Source organism: Lycorma delicatula, chromosome 1 (genome assembly GCF_047948215.1).
Source record: "Lycorma delicatula isolate Av1 chromosome 1, ASM4794821v1, whole genome shotgun sequence".
NCBI classification, from domain to species: Eukaryota; Metazoa; Arthropoda; class Insecta; order Hemiptera; family Fulgoridae; genus Lycorma; species Lycorma delicatula.
This window is the reverse complement of record NC_134455.1, coordinates 129,350,881-129,369,357: the sequence shown is the minus strand read 5'-3', so window position 1 is coordinate 129,369,357 and position 18,477 is coordinate 129,350,881. Positions and strand designations below refer to the sequence as shown.

At 30.7% G+C, this 18,477-nt stretch overlaps 1 protein-coding gene across 3 annotated transcripts in view; it reads left to right on the top strand.

Moving 5' to 3' along the window:
- Npc1a (Niemann-Pick type C-1a) overlaps positions 1-18,477 on the top strand; it is a 499,866-nt gene that overhangs the window by 330,269 nt on the left and 151,120 nt on the right. For all 3 annotated transcript variants that reach the window (XM_075361101.1, XM_075361091.1, XM_075361084.1), the window contains exons 3-4: positions 14,300-14,494; positions 17,459-17,615. In XM_075361101.1, the coding sequence (XP_075217216.1) occupies positions 14,300-14,494; positions 17,459-17,615 (352 nt within the window). The remainder of the gene's footprint in view (positions 1-14,299; positions 14,495-17,458; positions 17,616-18,477) is intronic.

Sequence of the window (18,477 nt, the reverse complement as noted above, 5' to 3'; positions counted from 1 at the left end):
TACTGAGATACTGAAACCCAAGTTCATATCTGTTGTAATTCAGATATTTTTTATTTAAATACTAGGACAATTTTTTATTCTGTTCAGTGCATAATAATACATTAGTTAGATTACATCAAGATTGGGTAGATATGATACTTCATGGTTTAAAAAAAGAACTGCCCAAGTATTTTTCTGGGTGGATGAAGGAAAATAGTGATAAAACCTTGATCAAAACAACATCAAAAAATTTACAATGAATTATAAAATAAAAAATAGATGTGATTAAAGACTACATTAATTGTTTAAAATATAAATATATGAAATAATTTAAAAATAAATACAACAAAATACTAAAGTTTAGTATTTTTATATTTAATATAAAAAAGTAACTATAAAATAATTTGCAATTCATCATCAATGCAGTCTAATGGCGTTGATGAAAATCATCATTTTTAAAATATATATGTATATGTAAAATTAAATTAGTATATATATAGTTATTTTAGACAAACATTAAAATTACCTTACAGAAAAAATTAGGATACTGAAAATTCAGGGTTTGTGTGGTTTGTTTTATTTTTTTTTCTAGTATTATTTAAAAATTCATTAATAGAGTAATATTGTGTTTGTAAAATAAAATGTTTTAATTATATTTTAAATGTAAGAAAATTGATTACATGATTCAGTAATTTATTAAAAGTTGCAACAGAAACTTAAAGCCCTTCCTGTAAGCCAAAGAGCTTTCCAGATATGTTGAATTACACAATAGCAGTTCTGATTTTTATAGAGGTGGATATTTTATTTTTCTGAAGAACAAACAAAAACCTTCCTTTTAGCAAAGATTGGAAATTCATAAATATAAGGATGTTATAAAGTTTATCTCTCCTATTGAAGATTACAATGAGAATTAACTCATTCTACTCTTTTAGTACTCATTTAAAACACAAGTTAACCTAATCTTTATTTTTCAGATTCTTCTTTTTACCAGTTTACTAGTTAAAAAATTAAGTATTATGTGAAAATATTTTAATTTATGATAAAAAAAATAACATATATATTTCTTACTAATAAACATTAATGTTACTACAAGAATTAAAGTTACAGGAAAAGGAAAATCATTTTTCATAAATGTTACTTATTATTTTTGTTTTGAATAGAATACATATTCCTATCACAGGCAAATGTATCTTAGCTGTGTAAAAGCTATACTTATATAATAAGTTTGTTTCTCAAAAAGTAAGTTATTTTATATGAAACTCTATCATTCACTCACTAACACAGTACTCTTCTCTTACTGGATGCTCATAACTGCAGGATTGAACTAATCTGTTGCTCTCCCACCCAAAAAAATTTGTTGTAAATATATTTTTCATAAAAATATTTGGAAAAATCTTCATATCTGCAATTTTTCAATGTTTATATACTTCTAATTTGCAGGATACAACGTGTATGTAATGCAACTACTTCTGTAAGTTATTGAAAAGTTGATCTGTGAGATGAAAAATATAATTTAAAAACAATTGCCAAAAGAACAAATAACAATATTTTATAAGGTTGTTAGTCATCGTAGATGAAATTAGTCTGCTTAACAGAAAGTTGATGATGTACATTATGTAATAATTGAAATAGGTTTGCATCTTGTATGATTAATTATCAATTTGCATGGTAGAACTGTGGAAAAATAGGGACAGACTGATAAAAGTTGTAAAAATGATGTGATGCGTTTCATATAACTGCAGTGTAGAAATGAATTCAGATCTTATATCAAGAAATGAATAAAACTGCTTCTGGTATTACCTTCTTTGAATACTGGCTACATACCTTTATTTGATAGCAAGAATTCTAACAGACAAGTATGATTAAGAGTATTTTTATGTTTATAGAGCTTATCAGTACAAAAATTTCTGACATTTTTTTGAAAGTTTTTTTTTTAGGAAAAGAAACCTATGATAATAATATCTTATTAAAATTTATTCTCACAGGAGAATGAGTTTATACAGAGTAATCCTATTTTTCTGGCTCCTTTTCATCTGAAAATGCATATTGTCTGGACTGATTCTGTATAGGATATTTTTTAAATTCACCCATTATTTATTTCCTAGAAAACATTCACAATCCATTTCTTTCATAATTTTGGTTGTTTTTTTAATTTCAAATGACACACTATTGTGAGACATACTTAGCAGAATGAATTTAATGTATTCGTTATATTAGAAAAATTAGATTTTTCATATTTCATCAGTAAATTAAAGATTATAGGTTATAGACAAGTCAGTCTGATGCATTTATTTAAACACAAGCACAAGCTGATGTAGCCAGAATACCATATTTCTGATTCAAAGAGGTAAATGATGGAATATCTTGTAGCCCTTTTTCATAAAAATTGATCTCAATGTACAAGGTGTGCTCAAAAAGTAATGAGAATTTTTGTTTTTTTGAAAGAATTTTATTTATTCGTCTACATTAATGTTATTCCATTCAAAACAGACCCAATAGATATTATACATTTATGCCAGCGCTTTTTCCAGTTCCTGAAACATTTCTGGAACTTGATCTTTAGAATAGTGTTTTGCTCTTTCAGCCATTCGCTTTTAATCTCATCTATGCTTGTAAAACGACAGCCCTTTAAAGTTCTCTTTATTTTTGGGAATAGAAAAAAGTCACACGGGGCTATGTGTGGTGATATGGAAGCTGGGATATCATTACAATGTTGTTTTTTGGCTAAAAACTGATGAACAAGCATTGAAGTGTGAGCAGGCGCATTATCGTGGTGCAAAAGCCATGAATTGTTTCGCCACAAATCCAGGCGTTTTTTTTTCAAATTCCTTCATGCAAATGGTGTTGAGCTTGTAGGTAATAATCCTTGTTGACCTTGTGGCAAGAACTCATGATGCACTATGATGTTAAAATCGAAGAACACAGTGAGCATAATGTTCACATTCGATTGTACTTGGCAAGCTTTTTTCACTCTTAGTGATCCAGAATGCCTCTACTGGGACGACTGAGCCTTAGTGTCAACATCATATACATAAACCTGTGTTTCATCACCTATTATGACACGTTTCAGTAGTGCTGCATCATTGTTGACTTCATTTAGCAACTCCTGAGCAATTTCCACTCGCTGCTGTTTTTGTTTGAAATTCAACATTTTGGAACAAACTTTGCTGTCAAACATTTCATCCCAAAACATCCGAAAAATTTCATGGCATGAGCCAGTTGATATCCTAACAACATCAGCGACTTCTCTGATTGTGATTCGGCGATTATTCATAATCAATTCTTTCACTTTTTTCACGTTTTCATTGGTTGTTGATGTGCTGGAGCATCCAGGGCGCTTGTCATCTTCAATGTCTTCACAACCTTCTTGGAAACACTTACACCACTCGTAAACCCTTGCTTTACTCATAGCAGACTCACCAAAAGTAATATTTAGCATTTTTAAAACATTGCCACACTTTATTCCATTCTTAGAGCAATATTTAATACAAATTCTCTGATTCATTATTTATACAAATAAAAATTTGCTGATCATACCACAACACGTGTTATCCTTTTGACAGCTGACAACAGACTAAACATCTAATATGGCTAAAAATGTACAGATACTTTTCAGACATGTTTCCAATACAACAAAAAAATCCCGAGAATTGGACTAATACAACCTGTGAAATTTCAAAATTCTCATTACTTTTTGAACATACCTCATATATAAATCTAAATTTATTATTAATATTTACCTTAAATTTAATTTCAAATAAGTTGCTGTATTTTATACTTTATACTGATCACAATCTCAGTTGGCTATATAAACATTTCCAGATTATACAGATTTTAATTAATTCAGATCATGTCCAGTTCCATCTTACCTGGATGAATGGGGAACAGTAAACTGATTAAAAATTTACCTTTTTTGCTGATATGGTATGGTACATATTAAATTTATTTATTAACTTAATTCTTGCGATGGTTCCAAAATAATAATTTTTTTTAATACTAATTTTTGTTTACCCGTGTAAAAAACTGTTATTAAAAAATGCTATTTGCATAAAACATCAGTTAAGATTTACAGTTCCAGTAAAATGTCAGCTATAGTCATATTAACCAATATTTTTATTTTAAGTGTCCTCAGTATTATTAATATTTTCCTCAATTTCAAACAACCGAGAGCAAAATACAGGTAGGTGCTAAGAGAACAAAGAACGGTACCAAAATATTAAATATTACCATTACTATTATTTTATTATTAAGTGTTCTTAATAAACTTCATCGACTACCAATAAATAAAGCAGAGAATCCATGTAACTTATAATTAAACAAGGCACTAAGAAAATATCTTATAATAAACTGTATGTAACTACTTGAAATCAAGATACTATGTTTCCACTTTTTAATTATGATCCTACTCTTTTTCCTTCAGTTTTGTAGTTTTATTCTTGTTAAATAGATGCATAAGCTTTCCATAATTCTAAAAAAATCTTTCTTATTATTTTTATTGAGAAAATAGAATTTCTAAAAAATTATACTGGATATAAAAAGGAAACATTATTAGAATAGGTAAAATTAATCATTTACTTTTAATGTAATCTGCATCACTTGCCTGATAAAACAATGTGCTTGATTAGTGATAGTATGCTGTTGCCTTGGAAGACTTAGTGTGAATTACATTGACATCATCATTGAATTATGGAAAATATAATTAATTTGAAATATATAAAAGTTACTCTGTTGTATTGATAATAATAAAAAAAAAAAAAAAATATGTGTTTTGAGTTAAAAAACATTTGTAATATTTGAGAACAGTTTCCTAGTAATTTTTGATGAATTAGAATTTTGCATTCATCTTCTTATGTTATGCCACTGATATCTTCCAAATCTGACTTTGAAAACCTGATGATGATGATGCTGCTCTGTTTAGGTTTTAGAAAATAAGAAGGAATTTTTTAAATGTTCACAAATGGTCCAAAATTGTTAATTTAAAAATATTATTGATTGCTGAATGACAGATTTCAGTCGGGCAAATAATTAAAGAAAAATTGTAAATAATATTTACTTAAGATAGATTCTGTTTGGTTTGATGCAGTTAGCTCTTAAAATGGATGGAAATATTAATTTAATATTTAAACTTTCCTAGCAGAAATTTTTAATAAAACTTTCAAAAATACCTACAAACATTTTCAGTCATCTTTGAAACCATCCCCAATGACTGTCTGCTATTTCCACTTGGCTCAGCTGATGTCACTACGGCAGTTTATTTTTAATTAGGCAGATATATATTAAGAATGTGATCAAATATTGTGTATATGATTTGAATTGGGTCTCTTAATTTATTACCTTGCTATTGTGTGTTTATGTATTTCATAATGTTCAAGTGTGTTAAAGCACTTTTTTTGTGTATGTGTAGAATATTGAGATCATTGAGAATGTTGGTGGAATTGTAATTTATGTCTATGAGCTCCCATAGCTGATACTACTTTGCTTTCTAAGGCTTTTAAGTGGACTTTGTACTAACTTTTTTAAAACTGTGTTCTATATGGTCAGTGAAGAACAGTTTAATTTATATTTACGGCAGCGTTGTGTTTGTTTGATGATTATATTTTGTGTTTAATGAATCTCTTTGTTTCTTGTTCTTTAGACTATACTGTACATCAGTTGAAATATTTTTCAACCATCATTTTTCTAGCCAATTAAATAAATTACAAAAAGTATCTTTGGAATATTTTTATACCAGATTTATTATCTTAACAGTATTTCAAAGAAAAATATCATATCATACATTATGGTCTTTTGTATTAATATTTTTTCAAGGCATTTTAAATTTTGTTGACCCTAGGGAATAGGTCATTAATAAAATGATGTTGACTGTAATAATTGATGGTAATTTATTATTTTTGACATGTAGTAAGTACTTCATTTTTATAATAATATTGAAATTTTTGTTATATTTTTTAAATATAATTTTATTGAATTTGTTAGCTATTATAATTTTTGTAACAGAACTGACAATAATGATATTACCTTATATATTATTTCTACAGATATAAATAATTATTACAACAATATGTAACCAATACAAAATTATAAATTAATTATATTTACCTCATAAATAATAAATTACATTACTTTATTAGAAAGGTGTATAAATTTTTTTTAATACATTCAGTAGTGCAAATATAATTTTAATCAGCAACTGACATCCTTTATAAGTGAAATAAACATTTTAATTAGTTACAGTTCAGAAAATAATTGTCTTTATATAGCATGATAATTTTTTTATTAACTAGCTTTAACAATTATAAATGTTACCTTTGTGTTATTTAATATGTTGTACTGAAATCCTGTTACAGCCCAATATGACAGTCATAGGTCATGTATATTATATAACACACACACACATTTCTTTAATTGATTCTATTATTTCAATTTGTATTATTTTCTTAATAAGAACCCTTGAATCAGTTACAGAATAACCATAATTGAGAGGTTAATAATCAACTATTTTTAGAGTGTTCTTATAAATTCCATTTTTGATATGTAATTAAAACTTTAGGAAATGCTTACATGCTGCACGCCCTACAATTGGTACAGGCTCTTTCTGCCTTATATTTAATTTATTATGATTTTATTTTAAACTTTTTAACCTTTAAACTTAAAAACGCATGTAATTCAGATATAAGTATGTTGATAGGCCAATTAATTATTCTTATGAGTTACTAAGCATTTATTTGTCTCCGGAGTGGAATTTGACTGCATTTTGTTATATTTTATTATATTTCTACTTTCTTTGATGATATACGTATTACAAAAATACAAATTGTGTTCATTTTTAAGTGTCCCATATAAATTTCATTTTCCATTGAAAAGAGATAAACTGAAAAATTATTAACTCCCAGAATGGTTGGGCTGGGTTTCTGAAACCCAACAGTTTTCATTTTCAAGCATTTTTCTATTAAAAGTTATCAGACTCAGATCTAGGTTTGGGCATTTGCCCAGAGCGGCAGATTGAGGGGGAGCAAAAATAGTTGTAGAGAAAAAATAACCTTTATAAATCAAATAAAAAATTATAAATCATAAACATACGTTTTCAACATACTGCAGGTAATTAAGAAGTTAGGCAACCCTTCAATGTATTAAATGGAAGTACAAAGGGGGCGACATACATCAATTACCATAATAAATATTTTGAATTTCTTTATAATATATATTATTTGAGAGAGATGTCAAAGATTGAACTTCTAAATCATTGCAAGTACTTGGAAAATATTTTAACCAATGGAGAGTCATCTAATGTAAATGCAACAGACCTTGCAGATGAGTTGTCAGTTCTGTGCACATTAGTAGGAAAAAAAATGTTCCCAAGGGAAGTGTTAAAATTCATCGCATCATTAAATTTCAGGCCAAATGTTAATATTGCCCTTAGAATTATATTAACTTTGCTAGTATACATAGCAAATGATGAAAGAAGTTTTTCTAAACTGAAAATAATTAAAAACTATTTGAGATCAACAATGACTCAAGATAGGTTAAGTGGATTGGTTTTGATAGCTATCAAACAGAGTTATGTTTCATAGAACTTATAGAGATTTTGTTGGAAAAAAGTGAGGAGAAAATTTTTTAATATTTAATTCAACTCACCGGGGTGGTCTAGTGCTGAATGCGTCTTTGCAAATCAGCTGATTTCGAAGTCAAGAGTTCCAGCATTCAAATCGTAGTAAAGGCAGTTACTTTTACATGGATTTGAATACTAGATTGTGAATGCCGATACTCTTTGGTGGTTGGATTTCAATTATCTTAGGAACGGCTGACCTGTGACTGTACAAGATAGCACTTTATTTGCACTCATACCTATCATCCTCATTCATCCTCTCAAGTAATACCTGGCGGTGATTCCTGAAGGCTAAACAGAAAAAAAATTTAATTCAATTAAAATATGTTTTATTATTATTAACTGTAGATTTTTTAAAACCAATTTATTTTATTTTATGTTTTAATTATATATATTTAATTATACATTTTGTCTATTGTAATTTTTGAAATGAAAATGTTAACTATGTGTTGTATTTTTTTATGTAAATATTTTTTTGAAATAATGTTTTTACTTTTTAAAAGTACCTACAAAAATTGTTTCAAAATAATAATATGTAAAGGCTGGCAGAAAAGCTCAATTGGGACCTGAAAGTTATTGTTTTGAATTGAGCACTCATGTACCTTCCCAAAACACCCCCAAGAACCGCTGATGATGAGCGTGGCAACTTACCATGTCAGGGTGTAAATAACAATTCAATAAATTGCATGTGGTTCTGACAGATTCAGCCCAACCGTTCTTGTTTCTAATTTTTTCTATGTCAAAAATAATGTTTTAATGTTGTATATGTCATTTTAGCCAGTTGTGTAATGTAATGTGATTAGTATAAACTCTATTGATGTTTTGATAACTTTAAAAAAAAAAATGGCATGCAAGTTGAGTTTGTAACAGTGAAATTGACAAAATTTACATGATGATATAATTGAAGTTGATGATTTTGACACCAATCCAGACTTAGAACTATTTAGTGGTCATAATAGCAATAGTGAATGTGAACATAGGGATGGTGAAACAGAAAGTATAGAACCAAAAGTGCTTTCTGTTTTTAGTGTGTTCCCATGCCCACTTTGGCCAGTGCTGTTGATGCAGATTCATAAATGAATCTGCATCACTTGAGAGGATGAATGAGGATGATATGTATGAGTGTAAATGAAGTGCTATCTTGTACAGTCTCAGATTCATTTATAAACCTGGGGAACAGAACGATGCTCTTTTTGTCTTTTTTTTGCATTTTTGAACATTGCGGCACTTAATGGTTATGTTGTACACAGTTTAAAATTTGAGATTATGAGAAGAGAATACATATCTCAGAATCTTGGTAAAATCTTTTGTAAAGCCCTACATGATGATGCGCACTACACAATAGAATCTTCCACATGAAATATGACATCTTGCTTCAAGCCTTTCTGGTATAGAAGAAGAAAGGAGAGTGATCCACAACAAGGAAAAGAGGAGATGTTACAAATCTAAAGACAATAAAACCAAATATTTCTGAAAAAAATGCATGGTATGGTTTTGTCTGATGAACGCAGAAATGGTGTGTGTAGACTGCTTTGTAAACTAAAGAATTTATGATAAGTATCTTATTTTTGTATCATGCGTTTCTCTTCTGATCCATGTCAAATTAAACCTTACATTGTTACCTTTATAAATTTATATATAGATATTAGAATAGAGATTTCCATTTTGTAAATAACCTTTTTCAAAATACTTAAGTTTTTACCATAAAAATTTGATATTTTTTTGAAATTCCTTAAAAATGGTTAAAACCTTTTCAAAATGAAACAATATTATCTTATGAAATTTTATATCTCACTAGATATTGATGATTTTATTTTGTAATTAAATACATTTACAATTGAAATATTGTGTTCTCTTTCTTGTGTTCAATAGACCCAGTCCAACTGTTCTAGTAACGTTTTTTCACTCAACTACCTTCAGGGTAAACATCATCTTTAATAATTTGTGTACAAACTACCTAAGTAATTGAAGTATTCAAAAAAAACATAAACTCTTTTTTACTGTTTTCTAATATTGTATTTATGTTGGGGGAAAACAGCATTTCTTTCTGACTAGGTAGTTGAACACTAACCACATGCAAGTTTTATAACGATGTGTGATTGAATGAAATAATTTACAACTTGTTCATACATTTCTGTTTGTAAGGGTAATATGGTTAGTTGATGAATGTGGTTTTATACTGGGTCTAGGAGTGCTGGATGATCAGATAGAGTATTTACATTGATTACTTCCATATTTTAGTTTTTACTAAAATATAGATTTAAATCTGAATTAAATTCCTTAAATGATAAATTATTTCTCAAGAATGTGGTGTGAACACAAAAAAGTTTTTGTTTAAGGTCAGTAAAATTTAACTACATTTGTATATTTATAAATATATTTTTTTCAACTAGGTCTGGTGAATAGTTAATAAAAAAAAGGGGGCGATTATTTCATCTTCAGAAATTCATCTTCACCAAGCCCTTCTGATTTACTGAAGAGTACCAATTTCTGATGGTGAATCAATGATTAAAAAAGTAAATATTTATGATCCATACATACTATTTATACAAATATATGTGACTGTTTATAATAGATCAGGTATATAAAGGAATAAGGGTTGGTAGGGTGAATTTAATGGTAGGGTGAATGCTTAATATCACCAACCCCTCTACAGATTTAACCTCCATTCACGTTAACCGATGGTACAGTAAAACCCGAGTTAACGGAATTTCGCGGGACCGAAAATATTTTCCGTTATGAACGGATTCCGGTGAATACAGGTATGACTAGCGGACTATACAATTAAAAGGATAAAAAAGTGTACTTACCAGAACCCCATTTCATTTTCAGCTGTGGATTGTAAAGTAGTTTGTTAGCGAATTCGTAAGCACAAAATTTCTATCTTTTGTTAGCACGTACAGAACGATATACTGGATTGTAGAACAATTTTCGTAATTTTATTTAAAAGATCTTAAATTTAGGAACTGATAAGTTGAAGATTAACGAATTTCAGTTTCTTAAACTAATACACTATATTAAGTAAACATAATTTAAACAAATCTAAATGTACTTTATTTTTGTTCATTATGTAATTTAGTCGTTATTATAAGGGAAAGAAAACTGTTTTTTTTTCTTCTGAACTTTTACTTTCAGCTACTTTGTCTTCTGTCAACATTCTGGCTTTACAAATTATATTAAACAACTCTGAGTCATTTGCTGTAAGTGAAAATTCCTGAAGGTGTAATAGGTTGGATAACGCTGCACTAATGATTTAGTTTTTGAATCGTTCGTTACTGTTACGGTCCTAATCAGTGGAATAGCTTTTGTCTACGTCAGTTTTCTTTCGATGGTGGTCAATAAATTCATCTATATTCTCTATGTTAGTCTCGGTCTTTAATTAGTTGTCCATGTTAACAAAATCTTCAGCAACTATATTTTGATGAGAGGCCCTGTTCAGTTCTTCCTGCAAGTCATCAAATGTTGTCGTAAGTTCCGTTTCTGTAGCTGTGTGCAATTGAAAATTTGCTTCTTGGAAACAGTACTGAACCGTCTCTGCCGATACGTATTTAAATGCTTCCGACAGCCAAATTATAGAGTCGAGCACTGATATAGATTTAGTCAGTGAGTAGTTGACCGTTCCGTTTCAGTAGTTGCTAACAGAAATTTCATTAAAAATCTACGGTAGTCTAATTTGAGACATTTAATTATACCCTGGTCCATAGCCTGGGTAACGTTTGTGGTATTTGGTGGGAACCAAGCTAATTTAACATGGCTTAAATGCAATATCCGGTTGACATGTGGCGTTATCTAAAAAGAGCAGAACGTGTCTATTTTGCTACTTCTTTCTTCTGTTAAACCCTTGCAACCAATCCTCCATCATACGCGACGTCATCCATGATTTTTTGTTGGACTTCCATACTACACGAAGATAGTTTATTAATTTTTTTAAAACACTTCGGCTTATCAGCCTTTCCAATAACAAGCGGTTTTCCAGTTCTGTCATAAAACCGCAAAGAAAAACTGTCAACCTTTCCTTGGAATGTTTTCCTCTTGTACAACGTTCTCCTTTCAAGCAAAGTCTTACTTGGTACTGCACGATAAAAAAGACCGGTTGCGTCCCCGTTTGCAATATTTCTAGGTTCGTAATTTTCAGTCAAAGTAGCAAGTTTTGTTTTCCAGTCAGTTACTGTTTCGTCACACACAACTTCAGCCTAATTTCATTGCAGTTTCCTTTGCTTGGTGCTGTACAATTATTCCTGAAATTTGTAACTTTCTTGCCCTCGCACTCACAAACCACTCCCAAACAATTTTGTTAATTTCTTTGTTGCCAGTTTCTCGTATATGCCGTTTATTTCAACTGCTCCCTTTTAACTCGTTTTTATTTTTTTTTAAATTTCATAGATTAAAGTTTTACCTCTGTCAAATTTTTCGTTTACTTTTTTAACGAACAGTTTGTCATTTCCGTTGACTTCGATTACACCGATTTTTGTATTTAAGTCCAACACAATTCAAATCCATATAAATGCCTTTACAAGGATTTGAACCTTAGAACTCTCGACTTCGTAATCAGCTGATTTGCGAAGACGTGTTCACCATTAGACCAACTATGTGGGTTAGGCACAAAGGCTAGTTTACTGTAAGTAGTCAAAACAACGATGATTGTGTGCCGTCGCCTTTACAGTTTTATTTTTGTTCATGCAGAGTAATTTTTAACATAGTTTAGTACATTATACTGTATACAGTATGTATAATTCTGTACAATATACGTATTCTGTTTTATATTGTGGGAAAATTTAATACTGTACCTTAGTATAGCTTTAAGTGGGTATGTATTTTTTTCCATAAATTACAGTACTCGATACGATTCTCAGAAAATGTTTCCGTTAACTCGTGAGATTTTTTCCGTTTCCGCGTTAGCCAGGATTCCGTTACTTCAAGGAAAATTAACAATATATCTTCTGTAAAATTCACGGGACCAGGGAAATTTTCCGTTGTAGACAGGATTCCGTTAACTTAGGTTTTACTGTATAAGCAGTTGTTTAAACTGGGCCGTGCTCCATAACATTTTTTTGTGTTTTGCTTTCAGAAAAAATAGCTCCTTAACACTTTAAATCCTATGCCCGAATATAACCCGCATAGAGTAACGCGGACGAATGACCGAAGCCCGAGTATCGCCTGCGTTCTACATTTAATTCTATTACAACCGGCACGCGGACTGTTCTCGTGAATAGGATACATACAATTACTCTGCAATTCATTTTTAACGGTTTTGAATAGCTCTTACCGCGATCTGTTAGATATTTTGGAAACTACTTAATTTTTTATATATGTTTCTTGCCGGCGAAAAGCTGGCCACTTTGAGGCATTGCACGTGTTTCAAATTTATATTAAGATATAAATATGTTTAATTCTTATTTGCAAAAGAGTTACTGTGTTCTTTTACTCTTTTTATTTAGTTAGTTTTCTAAAATATTCGTATGTTTTACACCGGTAAAGCATTGTTTACTTTGTGATTTACGTGCTATTATATTTTGTAATTTGAGTTTTGATTTTTCCAAGTGCGTTTATTGTTTTATTTTCGAATATTTATTGTTTGATCTAAGTAAACATTTTTTTTAGTATGAACGTATCGCGTAGACAATCCAAAAACAATTATCCTGATAAACCATCTGTCAGATTCAGATTCTGATATTGATAATAATATTGGTTCAAATGAAATTCCTCCCAAAATTCTAAATGTAGTAATTTTTTATTTTGGATCTGAAGAAAAAATTGACGATGAGGATACAGATCCAGATTTTGAAGTTGGCTCAGATTTATCTAACGGTGATGGTAATGCCGATGATAGATCTAACATTGCCCAAAGTTTTCCTGATCAGAGTCCACCTACATCTACTTTTCAGCTTGAGGCCAATAAAAATACCAAAAGAAAGAGAAATAGTGGGTCTGCAAAGCAATCAGATGAGATGCTGGGTTAGTTGTTTGATCAGCCCCTTTTATGGGGTTGCTTTTATGTTATCACACTGCTTCAAACAGTATCATACAAGAGCTAATAATACCCAAAAAAAAAATTTTTTTTGTTATATTGACTAATATTTTATTTATTAATCAGAAAATTATTTTTTTACTATTAAATAAAACTTGTATCCTTTGCTTATAATTATAAAATTTTAATATGTTATTGTGAGAACAAATATCATATAAACATTGTTACAATTTTTTCATCAAATTCAAGCCATTGTAACTTTTTTTGGTTATTACAATAAAATTATGTTTTTTTTTTAGATTGTTAAACTACAGATTTTGATGATTCAAAGCATGTAAGATTTATTAATTTATGTTTATAATGAAGATAGTAACAACTTTTTTCAAAATACCCCTAAAATGCCTAGGATTCTGGTACCAGATATTAAATAATGGCTTACGATTCAAAGTGTTAAGTTTTATGTATGAATTCTTATTCTAAAATAAGTAAAATCATTTTAATTCAAACAGCATGTACTGTACTTTGTTATGACTGTAATTCAGTTTTATTTTAATTCCAATCAGCTATTATATATTTTGCAAATAAATTTTTACACACACACATACACACACACACACACACACACACACACACACGTGCCATGTATATTTTTATGGTTTTTTGTTGAATGGTAAACATAATTTTATTGTATTGTAAGAAAATTTTCATGTGTTGTATAAATAGCAGAGTATTCTTTTGTTTTTAAGATGATAATGCTGTGAAGGTATGTTGTGACAAGGCTCAAATTGAAATTCTTGATACAAGTCTGATTATGGCAACATCTTTTCTGAAACGATGTCCTTCTTGTGAACATTCTTTTATTGAACATATCTGTGATATCAGTTGTGGACCTGATCAGAGTCGTTTCATGAATGTAACACAAATTGAAGAAAATGAAGAAGGTAATTTTTTTTCTTTTAAGGTTTTCTTATATCAATGAAATTTTATCAAGAAGAAATTGTGTAAAAATAACCATATTTTTTCAATTATAAATTGCCCCTATTTTATAAAGTATGAAAACTGAAAAAAATCTATCCATGTTTTCAAGTTTTGTTAAAACTATTAAGCGCATGTGAAATTCAGATTAATTTTATAATTGGTTGAAATAATTTCATTAAAATAAACTATTGTGTTTATTATTATTATTATATTTTTTTTAGGTTTTTAAGGGCATCGACTACTTTGGTCATTAGCCCCGCCTACTTCAAAAGAAAATTAAAAAAAGGGTTCAAAATTTCTTATTCTAATAGAACTTTCGAATCCAATATTCACCGTCTAGGCTTTCCTTTCAGCCATCGTTTCTTGCACCGTTTTTCCATTCTGCCAACAGCCTCAACTTCTGATGACAGTGTGTCTGAGACCTCGAACATGGCATCTTCTTCTCTTTCTGATGCCAATGACGTTTGCCGGCTTACATTAGGTGATGAAAGCTTCATTGATGCTGTTAGCATCGTTGCTATGGAATCTAAACTAGCAAGCGATGCACTTTCGGCGGCTGATGAGCTGAATTCAATCTCTAATGCAGTGTGGGTCCAGCTGAAATAGATGCTCTCACTGAAGCTGTTCTTTGAGCTTTTGGAGGCTCCATTGTTGCAGTTTTTATATCATCTGCGTCTGGTGCTTTTTCAATAATAACTTGCACCTCCATTTCGGTAGACGTAGATTTTCCTAGTACTCTTGTCACAGTTTCCTTATTCTTCTGACTCGACGACGGAGTGATCTGTTTCTCTTTGTCAGATAAGTCAAGATTTTTCGTTTTTAGTCAGTTGGTGGCTTTATAATCGCAGGTTTTTCTGGGTTTTTGTGCTGCGTTGGTTCGTTTCTTATGTCAACGTCATCAGTCCAGGAATGAGCCTTAACATGTTTTATTGGTTCTGACCGATGAGTCGAATCAATCTTTGCATCAATGATTTATTCTATCATCGATGCAAGACTTGGTGCCATCGTATTAAGCAACTGCTCCACGTTAGTTTTGGATGAAAAAGGGGCAGCAGCTGCTTCTGCGTAAGTGGTTGATTGTCGAGGTGTTCGTTGACTAACAATTTTCTTTGCCTCAGGATAACTAACCTTTTGAAGCTTTATAACTTCCTGAATGGCCGTTTTCGTTTTATATACTGGACAGTTCCTTGATCGGCAGTTATGATGCCCTTTACAATTTATACAGATTGGAGGGTCTTTACATGGATCACCCTCATGTATCTTCATTCCGCATATGCAAATTTCCTGCGCTTTACATCTAGCTGCAGTGTGTCCAAATCGCTGACACTTAAAGCATCTCATTGGCTGTGGAATAAAAGCACGTACCTCAAGCCGATGGATGCCAGCTCGTACCTTTTCAGGCAGATTTGGCCTATTGAAAGTCAATACATGCGAGGCAGAATGAAGAACTTCACCATTTCTTCGCATAGTTAGCCTATGACACTGAATCACTCTCTGACTAGACATTTCGTGTACTATTTCTTTTTCAGTACAATTTAGAAGATTGCGGCAAACAACAACTCCTCTGGATGTATTAAGGTTGCTATGCGGTTGCACTGATACCACAAATTCATCGATCTTCTTCAATGCCTGGACTTTTTGGCTTTGACTGTCATTGATAGTTTCAATGTGCAATCCGATAAAAGTCTTCCGGATTTCCTTAACAGGACCACCAGCACAATTAGCTATTTCTCTTGCGATTAAGAATGGACTAACCTTTTGAAAGTTTCCATTCTCCTTGGTAATAATTAAAAATCTTGGCTTAGGTACACTATAACCAAATAAGTTTTTCCGTAAATCTTTACTGATTCTATCAGCATCTTTCTTGATTTTGTCACACTCTTTACTGTTTTTCCTCTTTGCTTGTGGCGAAGAGGGTGTTTACGTGCACCCTATGCCACGTTTGATTGTTCAATATTCATGAACGGTTGATCCCTTCTGTAGCAAGGCTAGCCGCCGGGTTACACCCCCACTCCAGGGCTACTAACCTTGGAGGTCCGATCCGGTACTCCGGTGGAACCGGTATATGTCCTGGCAGAGAGCGGATGCGCAGTCTCTGCACTGACTCCAGACTCCTACTCACCAAAGCTTTCAGAGCTCCCATGCACCGACATACATGGGCACCATTGCTACATGCTTGCCATCGCAGGGGGCATGTGGACAATGGAAGGGTCTCCGTTACACCTGCAATAACATTGACCCTGGCCGCCACATCATCAGCTCTTAAAATGGTATGAGTCCGTTTCCAAATCGTTTATTTTTCCATATCCTGCAGGTGGCCGAAAATTCCAATCCATATGATGACCTGCAGGTTGAAACAGGTCAAAAGAAAAGCATATCCGAGAAATTTACTCGGGGCCCTGTTAGCCAGCTATATGTATTGTACATAAGTACAGCTGTTGCCGCCTTGAACGTGGAACGTAAATGTTGTGTTCCAGATGTGGGGATTACCTACCTCAAGGCATTATTATTATTTTTTATTATTATTATTATTAATATTATTGTTGTTGTTTGTTAAAACTTTTAACAAAAAGGTAGTAACATTGCGGAAATTTTCCTTCTAGTTGCTGTGCAAACTGGAAAATATTGTTTTAAATAAAATGTTCAGATAGACAATATGTACTGATCTGTTGGTATGCTCTTTAAGTAGAATAAATTGTTGCTGTCAGTGTAAACATTCAATCAAGAATATGATGTATTAATTTATTTAATAGTTCTAGCTTGTGTGCTTGCACGTAAGATACATGCTTGAAAAAGAACGTACATTTGTATTTTCTTATTTTTACTGATTAAAAAGACTTGAAAAATTTTATTGCATTAATGAAAAGCATTTTTAATATATTTTAAATAACTGTATTGCAAAATTTTTTGATATTTTCTGTTTTCAGGGATGAAGATGATTACAGCTATTGATATATCTATTTCATATGAATATATGAAAAATACTTTTGATTCCTGTAAACAAGTTTATGTTCCTTCCACAGGGTCTTTAGCTTTAGATTTTATGTGTGGATCTTGGGGTGCCACAAGATGTACTCCAGAGAGGTAATACTTCTTTTAACCATTATACCAAAGATTACTTAGCTGATATTAGATTTGAAATTACTGCAGTGGCAACATTTTATGTACTGGAGCTTCAGATTCCTTCTTCATCTATTTTTTAGTGATGGCCACTCATTAGTTTTGTAAAACTGTTGTGTTCTGTCCTAGTTATTAAAGTTTTGTATTTTCATTTATGTATATGAGACATATACTTCCAACAATAACATCTGCTTTTCAAACATATAACTTCCTTCACATTATCTGACATATTTAGAGATTTTTTTTTCTCTTTATAGTGATTTATTGATGATTACATTGATGAGCATAAGTTCATAAAATGGATAGTAATAAAATTTGCCTCTGTTCTTTAAAAAAAGCCTTGTAAAATGAATTTTTTGTTGTAGCTTAATTTTAATTTTGAAATAAAAATATAAAATTTTCTCTGAACAGATTAAAATTATGATCTGAATTAGAGTGATTCAGCACTACTTCCACTTGAAATATTTTTTCCTAATCTAACATTAATAAGAAATATCAGCCAGATGTGCAGATACATTATCAATGTTAGCATCACTTTATCTCTTAATAATAGTTTATAACTGTACCACTACCAAAGTATCAACATAGTTATCATTACAACTTATTTCATCAATATTATATGTATTTGTATTGATATTGACCTAATTTGGTGTGTTATTTGTATCTCTATCTGAGTCTTTTTTAGAAACAGCAGAAGTATGTAAATTAAATTTGATATGGTTATTTTTGTTGGTTTACTTCATAATAATAATGGGGAATAATAATAATGACATGAATTTATTCTTGTAAATTTAACTATTCTTACTTTTTTATTATAATATACCAC